Source organism: Stigmatopora nigra, chromosome 19, assembly GCF_051989575.1.
Source record: "Stigmatopora nigra isolate UIUO_SnigA chromosome 19, RoL_Snig_1.1, whole genome shotgun sequence".
Taxonomy (NCBI): domain Eukaryota; kingdom Metazoa; phylum Chordata; class Actinopteri; order Syngnathiformes; family Syngnathidae; genus Stigmatopora; species Stigmatopora nigra.
Window position 1 is genome coordinate 3609391 of NC_135526.1, and position 16112 is coordinate 3625502.

The window sequence follows — 16112 nt, forward strand, 5'->3', positions numbered from 1 at the left end:
GTCTAAGGGCCCCTATTTTTGGTCGCCTTTAAATAATGCCTGTTTCAATTTCTCACTCCGCAAACTAAACACGTATTCCATAAGGGATTATTTCAAACAAACTCACATTTAACATTTAAAGCATAAAATAATTTAACTAATATTTAATTCAACTTGATTTAAAATGTATATTGATGTTATTGTTACCCGGAAGATGTTTTCAATTTAACTAACGAGCGCTCAGGGAGCGTTCATCTGGTCGGGGATAAGATGAATTCGTATCATACTTTAGAACTGGTGGGAGAAGGTTCTTTTGGTCGAGTTCATAAAGGAATGGTGAAATTCACAGGAAAAGTAAGTTCTTTAAAAGTATTGATTGCAATATTTCATTCCTGCCCGGAAATAATGTGAGCATTGTTTTGTTTTTCTTCTTCTTGTGAATTCATGCATAAAAAGGTGGTGGCGCTCAAGTTTATTCCAAAGACGGGACGCTCAAAGAAGGAGCTGCAAAGTCTCAAGAAAGAAATCGACATCATGAGTAACCTTCAGCATCCAAACATTGTGAAACTTTTCGACAGCTTTGAAACTGAAACGGAGGTGTGTTCTTTATGTAGTTTATAATTGTAGACATTGTGTAAATTCTCTTTTATACTTATTATAGTATATATATTTTTTTTACATCAATCCAGTGGGAAACAACAAATATTCCGTTTTCTTAATATATATGAATACATTTTCTATTTGCTTTTCTGACTAAAAAACAAACGGGGAAAAACTAAACAAGCTTTGTGGGGGTTAAAAAAAATATATTAGATATAAATATATCTAAAATGGTCTGGCCCACATAAAACCAAGTTGACGATAATGATACATATGTCGATTTTTTTGTGTGTAAATTATATGTGACAGGAGAAATTGGATCATTTCATGCACTGCTTGCAGACCATTGCTTAAATTACCCCTGAGTTGATTACCTGTTCTAATAGGTTGTTGTGGTGACTGAGTATGCCGAAGGACAATTGTTCCAGATTATAGAAGACGATGGAAGTTTACCAGAATATCAGGTATATAAGCTTCCTACTTTTACTCTACTACAAACTGCAAGATTTTAGATTGTGAACATTTTGTCATCTTTTAAAATTGATCCTAGGTTTGTGAGATTGCCTGCCAACTTGTCTCAGCTCTGTATTATTTGCACTCTCGTCGTATTCTCCATCGAGACATGAAACCACAAAATATCCTCTTCGATAAAAATGGTGTGGTCAAACTGTGCGACTTTGGGTAGGTACATTTTTAGGGTCACCTGGCTGAATGTACTCTGCAAAAAAATTCACATCATGCAACGCTTTATTAGATTTGCTCGAGCAATGAGCATCTCCACCATGGTGCTGACTTCTATTAAGGGAACACCTCTGTACATGTCCCCTGAGTTAGTAGCAGAGAAGCCGTATGACCACAATGCTGACCTGTGGTCCCTGGGCTGCATTCTTTATGAACTCCACACAGGGGTGCCTCCATTCTACACCAATTCCATCTTCCAATTGGTTCAGCTCATTGTCAAAGATCCCATTAAATGGCCTGACACTATGAGCAGCACATGCATGGTAAAACAAATAACTATATCATGATTTATCCTATTAGTCTACTGTTCATATATACAGATATATTGATGAGTATACATTTTTTCCAGAGTTTTCTTAAAGGCTTGTTGACCAAAGATCCTCAGAAGCGACTGACATGGCCAGACCTCCTTCACCACCCTTTTGTTGCTGACGGCGTTAAAGGTGTTGACAATGACTTTTTGCATACCGCATGTTAGCTGTACTTTTATACTAAGTATGTATGTGTTGGCAGTGATTCCAGACACGGATGTTCTCAGTCCTCTGACTGTCACACCTGATCCAGACATGTTGGCACTGAAACTTAAACAAATGGCAGAAAAGACATCCCTCCACTCTGGGAAGAGCAGAATATTAAGAACATTTGAGGAAGGGAGGAACACCAAAAAGGCAGCTGACTGTACTAAAGTAAGCATATTGTTGTTGTTTTCCTTGTTTTTTAACAAAACTGGAATTGGAACTTATAGATGGAATGACGAGCGCCAATAACAGTCTTGAAAAATCTCAACTACACTTAAACATGTATAAGAATGTCTGTGTGTACTTCGGGTTTACAAAATCATCCAACTCAAAGCCCCTCCTCCACTGCAAGATTTTGTACCAAAAAAAATCACACATCAACAAGGGCTGGCTCTAGAGGTGACTGTGTAGTTCCCTAGTTAAAAAATAATGCTTTTAGGCGAAGCACCTTCTCAGTGCACGCCTCACATATCTGGAACTCAATAACAATTAACATACGTCAATCTTTATTTACAGAATATGATGGATGAACTCAGATGTGAAAAAGTCAATCCTGCATTGACTGTACCTCCCCCAAGAGATGTATATTCAGCTCCAGTTCAGTCAACTTTTACAGTCTCTTCGAGTTCATGTCCGAAGAATCATACTATTGTGAGATCAAGCCTAGAAAAAAGGTCTTTATGAAATGTCTGCGTGTTATTGTGGTTTCCTGACATAGACTGAGATATATCTACTGTGGTCATTCCTTTGGCAGGGGTCCGATCAGTCAGGACTATGAACGAGAGTTCCCTTCAATAGAGATTGGGCCGCGACTAAACCAGAGAACCCGCAAAAATGAGACTAAAACTGCTGAAAATATTTATAGTTCAACAGTAAGTCTGACTCTATTTGCATCTTTGTGAATGGATTAGTTTGGTAATCTAAAAAAAATCTTTCAGACCAACGATAGTGAGAAATTCTGGGAGAAGCTTGTTGAGAACTTTGATCCAAACCAACACAAGAAAGATCCATCATACTGCAACAGTATTATTGTTGAACTGAAATACACCATTTTGCTGTTTAAACAACAGGTGATTAGCCAGAGCTTAGGTATAACTTTTCGTGAAATAATACATTTCATGTATTGCCATTAATTTGGTCTTTTTTTCTGTGATTAGTTAAGTGATGGTGTCCTGAAAGACATGGAGTCCATTCACTATCCACTGAAGTTTCTTCAGAGCCTGATTCTCAACTCTGACCTTGCCATGAGCATGCAAATTGGCAGTGAACTTGGGTTGCCATGTGTTCTTCTTGACTTGGTGTATAGCTCTGTGGAAAATCCACATTTCTTTGAGGTGAGGAAAATAAAGAAATATTTAGTTAATTTCTCTGATTATCACATTATTTTCTTCAATGGATTAGCAACCATGGAGTCTGCAATCAGTTGGCCAAATGATATTTGTTCTGCTGATATACTGTGACAAGAACCATGACAGCTTGAGAGCAGAAAATAGGTTAGACAATTCAGTTTTATACATTTGTTCAGAAGATTGCCTACAATGAATATAATAAATCTCCAAACCTCAACTAATGTAGTTGCACTAACAAATGTGACATTGAGATTTTAACCAAATACCTTGAAACTCAGCAATCAGATTTTTATTCCTCTTAACATTATTTTCTTTATTGTTGTTATTTTTACAATCATCATACGTCTACTTATTCTTTGTTTCTTTATGTAGACATGAAAGATTTATCAAGCCCTTTCTGAGAATTCTTAATCAAGCAGAACTCCAACCGTTAGCTGTAAGTATAATCAACAAAGTACACATTTAAATGTCCTGTTTTTTTTTTTTTTAATTCTAATACATGGTCTTTCTTCTTTAAGCCCCTTTCCGCAAGTATTTTATCTGTGTTTACTCAACACAACTTTCCAGTTAAAGCTGACTTGAATGATCTCACCTCCTTGATGAAAAGATTGGTCAATAGTTCATATAAGGTACAACATTTTTCAACTTGAATTGTAATGTTGGAACAGATCTGCTTGAATTTGATTGGTCTTTTCTACCTCTGCAGTTTCAACTTCTTCCACTCCCACAAGGATGGGGACTCTTTGATGGCCTCCTATCTTTACTACTACAAACTCTTTCTCAGGTCAGCCAAGTAAAATGTTTAATATAAAAATAAAAAAAAAATGGAAAATAAAACCACCTAAAATTGGTGGGTAAAACACTTTTTTTTTCCATGGAAGAGATACCTACTATTCATTTTCAGTAAAAAAAATTCAAAGGAAATAATGATAAAAGCCACAATGGTATACTAACAAAAAATCAAAATTGTGAAATGGATTTTGCCGCATGATTCATAAAAAAAAAAACACGTGTTTTATTTTAATGATAATTATATTGCCGGCTGACATTGAACATTACACATTTTACTTACAGGTTACGGTTCTAAAAGTGTTCTTTGTCGCGTTTTGTCTTGATCACAGAATGATCATGACGACATTTGCTTATGTTGGGATCCACTTGTATTTCATTCCATTTGGGAAGAGATTGGCGGTGCTTTGTCCAGAACAAAAACAGACATAGACCTCTGTTCCACAAATGGTAAGCACACCAATTATTTGAAGCAACTACACTACTTTTGCTAACATTACATTATACATTGTGTATGTTCTTCTTTCAGGACTGCATTATCTTATGTCTTTGTCATTATTGCTCTTCTCCAAAGATCCCTATTCCTATATTTCACTCTTTTTGGAGCGCCAATCAACATTTTTATGTACCCTCAGCTCACTGCTGACCTCTGAATGGTCGGTATTGACGATTTGGTTGACATTTCTTAATCGCTGGAATTTGAAATAGTAACTTTATTCTCATCCTGCAGTTCTTCTTTACTCACTGAAGGCCATTCAGGTACACTTGAGGAAAGTTTGAGTCAGGAGAGCTTTATTCCGTTTATTTGCCAATTCTTGTGCCTTCCATTTTCCTTGGACTTGACTTCCCACACCACCTCGAGGATATTGCAGTTGTATGTCAGTTGTGGTATTGTGAAAGGGCTTTTGGAGGTTAGTATATCTTGGTACTTTAAAATAATAATAATACGTAAGCATAACGTTTCATATACTTAGGGACATTTCAAGACTAAGTACAATGAAAAGATGTTATTTAAAACTAATTTAAGGGTTTGGGGGTATTTTTCTTTTTGATTGATTTTGATGCCTGTTTTGTGTTCATTCTTTTGCAGGTGATTCAAATCCTTCCTGTTTCATTAGTGGAGCTGCCATTGTCAATTCTGCGTCGCTTGCTGCTCCAAGACCGTCGACGTTTATTTCCTCACTTTAGTGAAACTACCCTGTGTTTTTTCTCGGCGAGTCCTCCTTCCGTTCCGCAGACGCGGACCAGAACCGTCAATTCTTTGCTGTGTGATTTTCTGCTATCAGAAGAACTGGGCGACTCTGCTGTGGAACTCCTATCCCTGTTATACCTCCTTACCCGTTTTTGGCCTCACTCCGACCATCTCCACCTACAACTGGAACCCACCGTGTTATGCCAAGCGCTTACGCACTCGTACGGCCCCGTCAGGGCCGCCACGTGCAAAATTCTCGGAAATTTATATCCGTTCGAATCTCTGAAAATGCCCAGTGTTCAACTTGGCATTTTTAAAAGCATGATAAATCTTCTTGGAGATTCTGATTCACTTGTGCAGCGAGCAGCTTGCTTGTCAGTTGGGAAATGGTTGGCTTATATTGCATTTCAAACAGAGTTTAACACAGGAAGGCCTAGTCAAAGTGTAAGTCATTGCTTCCAAGTGAAGGACAATGACCCAAGCAGGGGGACAGGCATCGCTTTGGCGACAAAAAATGAAGATTACGGTGACATGAGTCAGTGGTTGGAAGAAGCCAGGATGACGGCAGCCATGTTGGCGTCCCTTACCTCTAACCCTGATGCCCACACGCGTCTCCACGCCTGTGTAGCGTTGGGAAATCTGGTCCATATTCAAGACGCCTTACCCGAGTTGCTGGTAAAAAGGGTCTCCAGATTACTCTTGAGAGCCGCGTGCACAGATTCCTACAATGTTGTGAGAGAAGCCGCCATTGCAACTTTAAGCTTGTACACGCAGCAGGATGCAATACCACAGGTATTGAATTGGCATAATAGCAGTTTTATATATTTTTTTTTCTGCATGATTACTAACTATTATATTGTGACTGTTTCTTTATAATTTGTCTTTAGGTCTTGGAAATATTGGATGCCAGAGGTCAATTACTCCAGGCCCCGCACCAGGCACCTCTGCAATGTGATTATCTTCCTCTTATTAGACAGCTCAAAACAGACAAGACTGGTAAAAATTAATGGGCAAACATTAAGGTTAGTAAATGCATTCCTATCTTACTGGAAAATAAGCATATCGCAGAAATTTTTAAAGGAAATTTAGGTCATAATTTATGCAATAAACTAATTAAGATTGTTCGCGAAACAATATAATCATTTTTATAATGATTTAAAGTTGTTGTTTTTTTATTTTATACTGAATTAAAGTAAATGTTCATAACAGAATAACAACAAAATATAGTCAAGGTCTAAAATTGTTGCTTATGATTGAAAACAACTGCTTCTCTCATAATATTCTAAAGGCTATAGTATAGTCACTGAGGGTAAAAGTATTTTGTAATGTTTTACTCACCTGACCTACAATTGAATGAACTGGTTTTCCCGAGGCCGCTAACTTCAAATGTATTTGATTCAACTTTTAAAAAGCATAAAAAAAAAACACAGGGTTAGGTTTGCGACACTTTTATTTTAATTGATGATGAAATTTAATTTCAACGGGAACATTTAAAGTCTAACAGTTGGCCATGTTATCAATTCTTAACTACTTCAAATTGACATGATAGTATAGAGCAAACGAGGCAAATCCATAATTTTTTTATCATGTAAATTAAATAAACATCCCCATATATTCAAGATTGTCCTCAAATAAATGCATAGGAAAAAAATGCCCAGTAGGAATCTATTCTGCTAGCAGCGGGAATCAAAATTATACATGCAAGCACATTGTTTACCCATTTAATGAGGCTTTTTTTTTTCTCAGTGAATTTGCTACATAGCAGGACCATTACACTCTATTCGCTCAACATATAAAAATTTGTACAAATTAGTGCAGCTTAGCCTGAGGCTCATAAAACATATTGCATTAATTAGTAAGAATCACAATTTATCCTGAAATCTAATTTTGTTACTCTTTTAGAAAGACATGCAACAATAATGTATTTTATGGAATATATCCAACCAACGTCAAAGAAAAACATGAATAATTTACTTTTCTTTCATAGGCAAAAAAAAAAAATGTTCCATATGTGCTAATTGTTTATCCTGAGCTTTGTGATTAGAGTATAATTTCTCATGACTGACAAGAAAAATTTGAAATACCCCAAATTATATTCACAATAAAATCAAAAGTGTAACAAAAACCAGGGAGTAGGCAAACAAAATTCAAGTAACTCAAATCACTCTTTTCAAAACACAATTTACAATAAAATAGTGCAACTGAATTAAATGTATATATGTATTAATAAAAATGTCAAAAAGTAAACAACATTTTCATTGGGATGGTGAATAACAAAATTTAAGTCAAACGAAAGCAATTATTCGATTTTAAAACGTTAAAAATAGCATTATTTAACAAAAAAGGAGTAGAAATGTTTAATAATAAAGATGAAACGGGAAAACAATCAAATTCCACCAAAAAAGTGAACATGGGGGGGAAAAAAAGCTTCACAATCACCAATTCTTCTAATATAAGGCTCGTAAAATCTTCAACCTACAAAAAGTTTAGTCTTTTCCAAAATGAACATGTAAAAGATTGTCATTACAGCATTGCCAGAAAGCCATGTTACTCCCTTTTTTGTTCGATGAATATTAAACCATGCAATATGTTTTACAAAAATAAAGCGACCTTGGATTCAGGACAATCAAAATGACATTAATAGCTCCACCACTTCCCTTTTGTGTCTTCTTGGGGTTTTTATCCTGTGGTGTCCTGCTTTAGCCTTTGGCTTCTGGCCTTGTAAACTTCAATCAGGAGATCTTTGACGTACTGGATTTCTCGCTCTACAGACTCAGCCTTGTCCCGTAGCTCACGGTTGCGCCCTTCCAAGCAATGCAGCTGCTCTTCCAAGGAATCTAACTCTGCCCGTTTCCTTTGACGATACCTGCGTAAAGCGGAAAAAAAACCAGCAAAAACGTTCACACCCAAAACTATGTTAGGTCAAGAAAAAGAGAATTTACCTATGCGCTGCTGTTTTGTTCTGGTCTCTCTTCTTCTGTTTGCGCTCTCCTCCTTCTGCAGGGAGGACGTCAAATTCATATTTCACAGCGCATTGGTCTTCATTCATGCTGCACGATTCCAAGTTCAGACTGTCCCTTGCAATCAAAAGACACTCTGGACTGGGATCCTGCAGGAAATGACAGTGCATGTCGGTTTGCCCCATCTGCAGATTCTCGTCTTTGACTTGTTCGGTTACGAAGCCCCGAAAGCTCTCGGACTGCGATGTTCCGGAAACGTAGCAGTTTTCACTGCCTTGGCCTTTCCAAGAAACTGTGGCTTTTGTCACCTCCCCGCCAGTTTTGATGCTAGTCAGCACTTCGTTGTCAGCAACGCCATCGCTCACCTCTCTCATGCTATACATCAACAGATCTTCTTTCTTTAGCGAGTCGTCGATTGCCGCCCCAAAATGGAACCCACCGGCGGTAGCGGTGGCGGTCACCTTGGCGTTGTGATCGAAGCGGCAATTTTTCTCTTCTTTTGCCAGAATGGAACATTTTCGGAGCTCGACGGCACTGCCAAGGCAATAGCCTTTTCCGACTAACTGCTCCTCTTCCACGCAGCAATAACTTAGCGCCGAGTTAACTGAGTTGCTTCCTTTGGAACTGGAACTGTTGTCGTAAGGTTCGCTTAATCGCAAACCGTCGGGGATTCTTTTCCTAACGTATGGGCTTGGACGACCACAGCTGTACGGGGTGTGTCTGGGAATTTTGGATCGCCCTACGGGGCCGCCGCATACGCCAAGCAAGTCGAGTTCCCCGCTTGCCAGGGTGAGAAGAAATGGATTGGGTTCCGGTGGGTTGGGCGTGGAGTACGAGGCATAAGGCAGCTGACTGAACGGCTGAGAGCCCATCAGCAGAGGACTCCGCTCGCATTTCCCCAGCTTAGGACTTTTCTCCGGCAACGGCTCGGACAAGAAGTAGTCCTCCAGTTGGGCGAGTTCCTCTTGTAGCAGAGAGGTCATAACCTCTAGGTCAGAGGGCACTTGGATATCATTGTGAAGGGGTGACGGGGGAAGGGAGGCATTGGTGGAGGAAAGAGGGGAGGGAGGGTTCGGGAAGTACGAGGAAAAGTCCACTTCTTCCGTCATCCAGTCAGTGAGAACATCACCTGTTGACAAATGATCCTATTTCAAATCATACGTAAAAAAAAAAAACAGCAAAGTTGTTGACATTCAAAGTAAGTTTTCCTGTTTGTCTTACTTACTGTCTGGCAAGGAAGGATGTGCTGCAATGCCGAGCCCACCTGAGATGTGGCAAAATATAAAAAAGCCCACTTAGTGCAACTCACCAATTAAGTGTTGACTCCCCTCTGACACCTCCCCTCTGCACCCTTGTGATTGGCTGTGGTTAGCCTGTGGGTGAGAGAGAGTGAGGGGGTGTGCCGGGCACGCGCCAGGCGTCTTCCAAACAGGAGCTGATGTCGCCATCAACATTCTGTTCATCGGCGCTTTGGTTCAGTCCAAGTCGGTGCATGTGCGGGGAGCAGACAGGATCTGACAGTAGAGCCACAGAGAGCAGGGCTGGGCAGGCATAGTGAAACCTGGAAGAAGGGCGAAGGACAATATATTGCTGAAAAAAACATGCGAAAAAAAGGTGGCGAGGGCAATTGGACACAGCCAAGTCCAACTAAAATGAGAGCCTGAAAGTGTTCTGTCCTTTGGGCTTAGCTAACCAATACACAATTGACACATGGCAGCCAAAAGCCTCTTGGGAACCATGAGGCCGTTAAGGGACACACTGTTGCCAAGAAACTCCCTGTGCGTGAGCCAGACGCAAAGTGAGATGATCTTCAAAGTGGATTAGTCGTCTCTAACTAATCATGTGGACTGTGTCAATAACAATCACATGACCAAACAACAGGCAAATTGCAATTGTGACGGAAGGGAGAAATCCATCCATCCATCCAAACTTTTTTTTCAGCATAATGCAATTCCATGGCATTTTTCACAGTTCTTAAGGTGATCTCAACAAATAGTAATGAACATATTTATAGAGAAAATATGTTGAAGAGATGAGAGAAACAAAGTGGCAAAGTTGGGGTTACTTACTCCATTCTTGCAGAGAAATAGTTTGGAGAGCTTGGGGGTGCGTTGCTAAAGCAAAGCACGGGTTCCTTGGTTACAAAGTCTTGAAAAACTCAGAAAGCCATTGTGGGAGTCAGCTCGGTGCAGACCAGGACAAAGTGCAACTGTTGTAGCGAGGAAGCCGAATAGTAAAGTGAGCGAGCGGCAGCATGTTGCTGTGAAAGCATCAGGCTTACATTCACCTAGCAACCAACCACGTCACTACTACTCGGCTCCGTATCCCTCCTCCTCCTCCGCGTCCCGTACACGCTCCCTCATCCAATGACGGGGCTCCCTCCGCCAAAATAACACCAGCAGTTTATGAATTATACATGAAGTCATTCAAATATATTCAGCCACATGAGGAAAATATGATGTCATTGACTGTTTATTCTTCAAGTTTTGAGGTTTAGAAAAATACTTTATTCTGTGATGTTTTAATTAAGATTTGAAAGCTTTTTTTTTTTTCTATGATGGATTATTATATACTGTTGAACATTGTTATTGTGTGTTTCATCTCTTCTGGGAAAGAAACCTCAGGAGAACACAAACATAGGCTCATTTTACTGGAAAAATGACCGGTGCTGCTTTTTTAAAGTAGACATCATGGTTTTTAATTTTTACAACTCGTTGTTGACGCGTAAAAACAAGAAGAGGGATAGTTGTTGCCACTCTGTTGCATCAGTGGTCCATGCATGGCGCCTATTGGCCAAGTTGGTCAGGCTATTGCATGGCAATTGGCTTTCTAGCGAACCCTGTGTGAATTGTGATTGGTCGTTGGTAGGCAAGGTGAAGATGCTGTTGTCTTTATCTTCCTGTGAGTGCAGCGAGTGCACATGGCTCACGTAAACAAACCCGAGGAGGGGCTTTTTAATCTGGTGAAAGCTTTCACTTGTTGATGTTTACTAAAACTAACCAATCAGAAAACCAGCTTATTTTGCTTGAGCAGAATGAAAAAAAGTGCAGCTTTTTCAAATGTATTTTTTATAATCAAGCTATGTTTTGTTATCACATTTAATAACTTGTTTATTTAATCAACCAATTCAGTTTCAGATTAATCATTCAAATGTACCAGGAAATCTTGAACCACGATTAATTATAGAAATACTAGCCTAAATGAATTAAACATTCTCAACTAGATGACCGATACTACTTTGTTATTCCCCATTCAGCAAATCTAGAGTTTTCCTCTGTTGCTATAGTAATAGTGGACACTGCCCCTACTTTGGACTTGTTTTCCGGTTGCTGTTGCCATGGGATTTGCATTCCTGTCCCGTTGTGGTGTTTGTCATCGACCTCGCCCTTTTTTTCAGAGCTCCCCTCCTCCCAACCAAGCCTTTTACTTGCTGAGTTGCATCTGCGTCCAATAATTGCCCAAAACAAATGGGCCTTTTCCTCGTCTTTGCAGCACTTGGCACATTGACTACGTTAGCGCATTTAGCTCGTATAGTTACTTTGGGATGTCAGTGTAGGTATTGATTCCAGTAAGCAAATTAAGTTTTACTGCAATTGATTGCACAGGAATGAAGCATGCCTGTTGAATAGAAATGGAATTGTGTGACAATTTAAATGAAGTGGTTTTTATATGTGAAAGGACAGTTTTGAAGAATATCTGTATTTTAATGAGTATTTGTTATTATATAATATTGTATTATCTATTTCCTGTCAGGTAACTTTAAGGTACTTTGTTTACGACAACTCGATTTCATGTTGGGCGGACTTCTTGATGGACCTGAAACACACCTGTAATCTGTACGACAGAGTAATTGAAATCTTCCTGAGGAAAGAAAAGGAGGAGGAATTTTTGGTGAGTAATATGTCTAATTTCCTAAATAATATTTCATTTTTTTTAGGTTATTATTGATTCTTTTTTATGTGCCGCAGCTGTAGCTGCATTAAAAGTTTTGTCGCCATAAAATACTTATTGAGGGTTGGATTGATTCACACACAGCATTCACGGCCCACCACTGATAAAAGGTTACAAAATCCAAGCCAAGATATGAAATCTCCTTGTCATATATGAAGATTTATTTTAACATCTGTATGTTACTTGGACAATACTCTTCAAACAGTGAAAAATGTGACAACCAACCCTGCTCCCCACTATATGACAAATTGATTACCAATCGTCTTAAAGAAAATCAAGTATCCAAAGCAAAAATCTCAGTGCTTTTTTTTCAGTTCCAACCCGTTAAGGGCATTATCACACTTAAGTTGTAAGTACTCCGAAAGAATCAAGATTTTTTTTTTTTTAAAACTGACGCAATCGAAATAAATACGTCGCTAATAGAGACTTGTTTCAGATGGTAGTATGTCTGAGTCTCCTAGGAAATGGCTGACTGCGTTGCCCCCCTGCATTAATTGGTCCACTGAGGGCTTCATGTTTGCGCATCTTAAAATAAAACTGGTATCGTTCATGACAGCACTTATGCATCCCTTGTGCAAATATACATGTTTTTTTAAAGCACTTTTTTTTCGCATTACGATTGTTAACCAGTTAAAAAAGGCAGTCACTGTAGATTAGGCCCAAAATGAGCCTCATCGCTAGTGTGGATGCGGCATGCCAAGTGCACGTATGGCAAGTTAGTGAGGGTTACACCATCCTTTCATCATTAGCGTTCTCACAATGTATTGTCCTCAACTTTTGCCACACTTTGAACATACCATCAAAACACAGCATCCATGTCAACGGTGGACTCAGTTTTGCTTTTATTTAGCGCATCGAGCCAACATTTTCAAAAAGTAATACTAGAATATTCTTTCTTCATGGGGGGTCCTGTTGTCTTTAATATAAGATTTGTATAGAAGAACAATTCAAACAGGAATGAAAGCAATTTTAAATCCTGTTTTGCATTTAATAATGGAGTTAGTAATGTGTGTAATTGTATGAAATACTATTTCATCCAGTGTTTTAGTGTAAAAAAATGACTTTATTTGTCATAAAATGTTACAACTGTAGTGCTTGTGAACCTACATAACAAATTATATTTATATAAGGGGAAAAAACTGCATAATCGTTTGAATTAAAGCTCAGAGTTACTTTTACTTACATACAACTGCATGACAAATGTATTCCTATGTTTAAAAAAAATGCACAAATGCTTTTATTTCCTACTATCCACTGTTTAACCGAGCCAAAATAACGTGCTGTGAAAAAAATGAAGCAAGAATGCTTTTGTGCCAACAGTTTTGCACCACACTTCTCAATTTTAAAACTTGCTGCACGCAACAGGGGAGCAAAAAGGTCCCATTGCCTCATGAGGTTTCTTTTGTAACACTCATTAAAACCCCCTGAGAATAAAAGTCTGTCACTTTTTAGTTTAACACAGACAATAATATTCAGTCATCATGTTCTGTGCACACGACACAACATGTAACAGTAGGACAATTGTGACACAAGTTGCCATTCTCTCCCACCCGTGTTTTATCAGTAGCAAAAATACTAGAAGTTTTTGGAAAGAACACTTTATCACTAAAGGATTTGAGTCAGTCATTTGTCAGTCAGTGAGTGATTATCAAATTTTGCTACTTTACTCTCTTACCCCACCCCTAACATTCGCTTAAGGGTTCAGTTAAGAACACTGTTTTGTTTCCTTATCAACTTGTCCAGATTTCTTGTGTCATCAGCTGAGATACCACCGGTCCAGCAGACCACTATCGAGGAAACCATGAAATAGAATGTCATCAGAACAACAGCGTTGGAAACACCCTAACATGATGATGTAAGTACTGAGTTTTAAGAAATGTGAGGTAATTTATAAACCAAGTTATCTTTGGAGAGGAACTGTGTTTTAATGACAGTTATCCTTCTACAATGAACAAAGGCTTATGACAGTAAATTGTCACTTTTTGTGCAATCTTGACAGGACCAGCTTCATTTGTGTATGACTGGATGCTGCTCCTAATATTTTATTCCCTTGAACAGCCTCCATTCACATACAACTGATCCTGTTCTAGTCAAATTTGACAAAAAATACATAGGCATTAATTCTTGCTCATACCAATTGTCATGTCATATTATCAAGATCTTATGAACCCATTTTTAAATAATGTGTGAGCGACTTTATAAACATTATTTTGTTTTTGACAAAGGAAGACACTTTTAAAACTGAGGGAAATCCAAAAAATAATGGCATCCAGCCTAGTTGTATTATTCAAAGTATTGTTTTGGATGTCCTTATTAGGTCAACGCAGAACATTGTACGTTTACTTCCCCTCTGGTTATAGTAGCTTTGTTGTTGCCGTGAAATTTCAAAACAGGGCTTTTGTATTGTGATTTAATGATTTGTGTATCCCATTTTAAATTAATGACATGTATTTATCCTCTCCTTCAAATGGAGGCAGAGGGTTATGGTATTAACTACGTCTGGTGAAAGATGCTTTCATCTGTAGTGTGGTTTTGTGTGTGTGTGTGTGTGTGTGTGTGTGTGTGTGTGTGTGTGTGTGTGTGTGTGTGTGTGTGTGTGTGTGTGTGTGTGTGTGTGTGTGTGTGTGTGTGTGTGCGCGAGTGTGTGGGCATGTCTGGGCAAGGAAGGGAATTTCTCTTTAATCACCCAAATGTGTCTAATCTCATGTAGTAATGTAGAGCTCTCTTTCACAATCAATTTGATCTCAATTTTCCCAGTAGTAAAACAGTGATATATTACGGTGATAATGTTTTTTTTTTTTTATTCTGTGCAAAAAAAAATTAAAAAATTAAAATAAACTCATTAGACCAAGTATATCAGTAGTAACAAAAGTTTAGATACAAGTATTATATTTCTCAGTTTTGATTTTCAATTATGTGGGGTAACTAAATAATTAAATCCCTGTTTCTTACAAAAAATATCTTTTATTTCTGAACAAATTAACTGTTTTTTGCGATTGAAGATGTCAAATTTCTGTATGAAAATCAATGTAAGACTATCCATAGCTTTACCCAACATTATTACATATACATTTATTTTCCTACAATTTCTATTGCAGTTGACATAATACCATAAATATGTTCATCAAATTATTAAAACCATTAAAAAACAACAACTCTATGTAATTTAGTCTTGCCGACTGCAACCGGACTCCCGAAAACATGATCAACATGATTCAAGTTGTTGTATTAGACCGCATTGAATTACGTAGGCGTACCAAATGTGGCCGATGTGTGTATCCCACCATCCATAATCCTAGGTGTCAGTCCTACTTAGCAACTGGCTAATAAGCTCCACGTCCCTGTTAAAGATCTCTTTGTTATTCTCCTGGCTACAGCGTAAGGCTCAAAGATGTGTTAAATCTCTCCCAAGGTCAAACTGAAGCCAAGTGATGTGGAAATGCTCCACTGTGTTCAGAGAAAGTCATTTTATAGTGATATTATGACAAACATAATACAGGAAAAATGAGGCACTGAGGAAAAATAGTCACTTTGTTGGAGGATCTTTCATTAAAATTTGGCTACATTAATTAAAATAAGTCCAAAGCAGGTGTTTTCACTTCACACTTTTTGAATTTCATATTCCACACGCAGGATTTGACAAGAAACTGACAAGTAACATAATATTTTGATTGCTGTCATTTCAGATATTGCACTACTATGATGAGTTCATTAACCATGGAGAAAATATGGGATATACAACTTTTACTGCTTTGCCCCCCAAAAAAAAAAAAAAAAACGACACAAGGGAATAGTCGCATGCTCTATTTGCTGAAAGAAAGGTAATGTAAGATATTTTGTATTTGATATTACTTTTACGTCATTCAAATTACCTGATATTGAATCATGCATGTTAGTCTAATTGAAGTTTCTTTAAGTATTAGCAGTGAATTATTGTCTTTGATTAAATTCCCAAGATTAATAACGCCACAACAAACTAGGTAACAAATGAAATAACCTCATTCTTCTTATGCAAATTGAAAAATTGTAATGA

General features: G+C 38.1%; 2 protein-coding genes across 4 annotated transcripts; one reads left to right on the top strand and one right to left on the bottom strand.

Moving 5' to 3' along the window:
* The first annotated feature begins 11 nt into the window (after window positions 1–11).
* Window positions 12–15870, top strand: stk36 (serine/threonine kinase 36 (fused homolog, Drosophila)). 3 transcript variants are annotated; one of them, XR_013329755.1, is made up of 23 exons: window positions 12–333; window positions 436–576; window positions 966–1043; window positions 1130–1260; window positions 1334–1583; window positions 1670–1763; window positions 1834–2006; window positions 2355–2512; window positions 2593–2710; window positions 2777–2908; window positions 2996–3172; window positions 3240–3331; window positions 3560–3623; window positions 3706–3816; window positions 3894–3971; window positions 4309–4426; window positions 4506–4632; window positions 4707–4887; window positions 5067–5960; window positions 6056–6190; window positions 11882–12019; window positions 13823–13934; window positions 15766–15870. XR_013329755.1 is itself a non-coding variant. In XM_077740207.1 (20 exons), exons 1-20 carry the CDS (start codon window positions 250–252, stop codon window positions 6173–6175), a joined length of 3321 nt encoding a protein of 1106 aa, XP_077596333.1. In that variant the 5' UTR covers window positions 12–249; the 3' UTR covers window positions 6176–7732. The 3 variants fall into 3 exon arrangements, 1 of the variants encoding a protein (XP_077596333.1); XR_013329756.1 differs by having other exon boundaries at window positions 13840–13934; XM_077740207.1 differs by lacking the exons at window positions 11882–12019; window positions 13823–13934; window positions 15766–15870 and having other exon boundaries at window positions 6056–7732.
* On the bottom strand, window positions 6601–10366 carry atf5a (activating transcription factor 5a). The gene is made up of 4 exons (XM_077740208.1): window positions 10198–10366; window positions 9438–9689; window positions 8111–9257; window positions 6601–8034 (listed from the first exon to the last, which is right to left on the bottom strand). Exons 2-4 carry the CDS (start codon window positions 9589–9591, stop codon window positions 7848–7850), a joined length of 1488 nt encoding a protein of 495 aa, XP_077596334.1. The 5' UTR covers window positions 9592–9689; window positions 10198–10366; the 3' UTR covers window positions 6601–7847.
* Window positions 15871–16112: the final 242 nt, after the last annotated feature.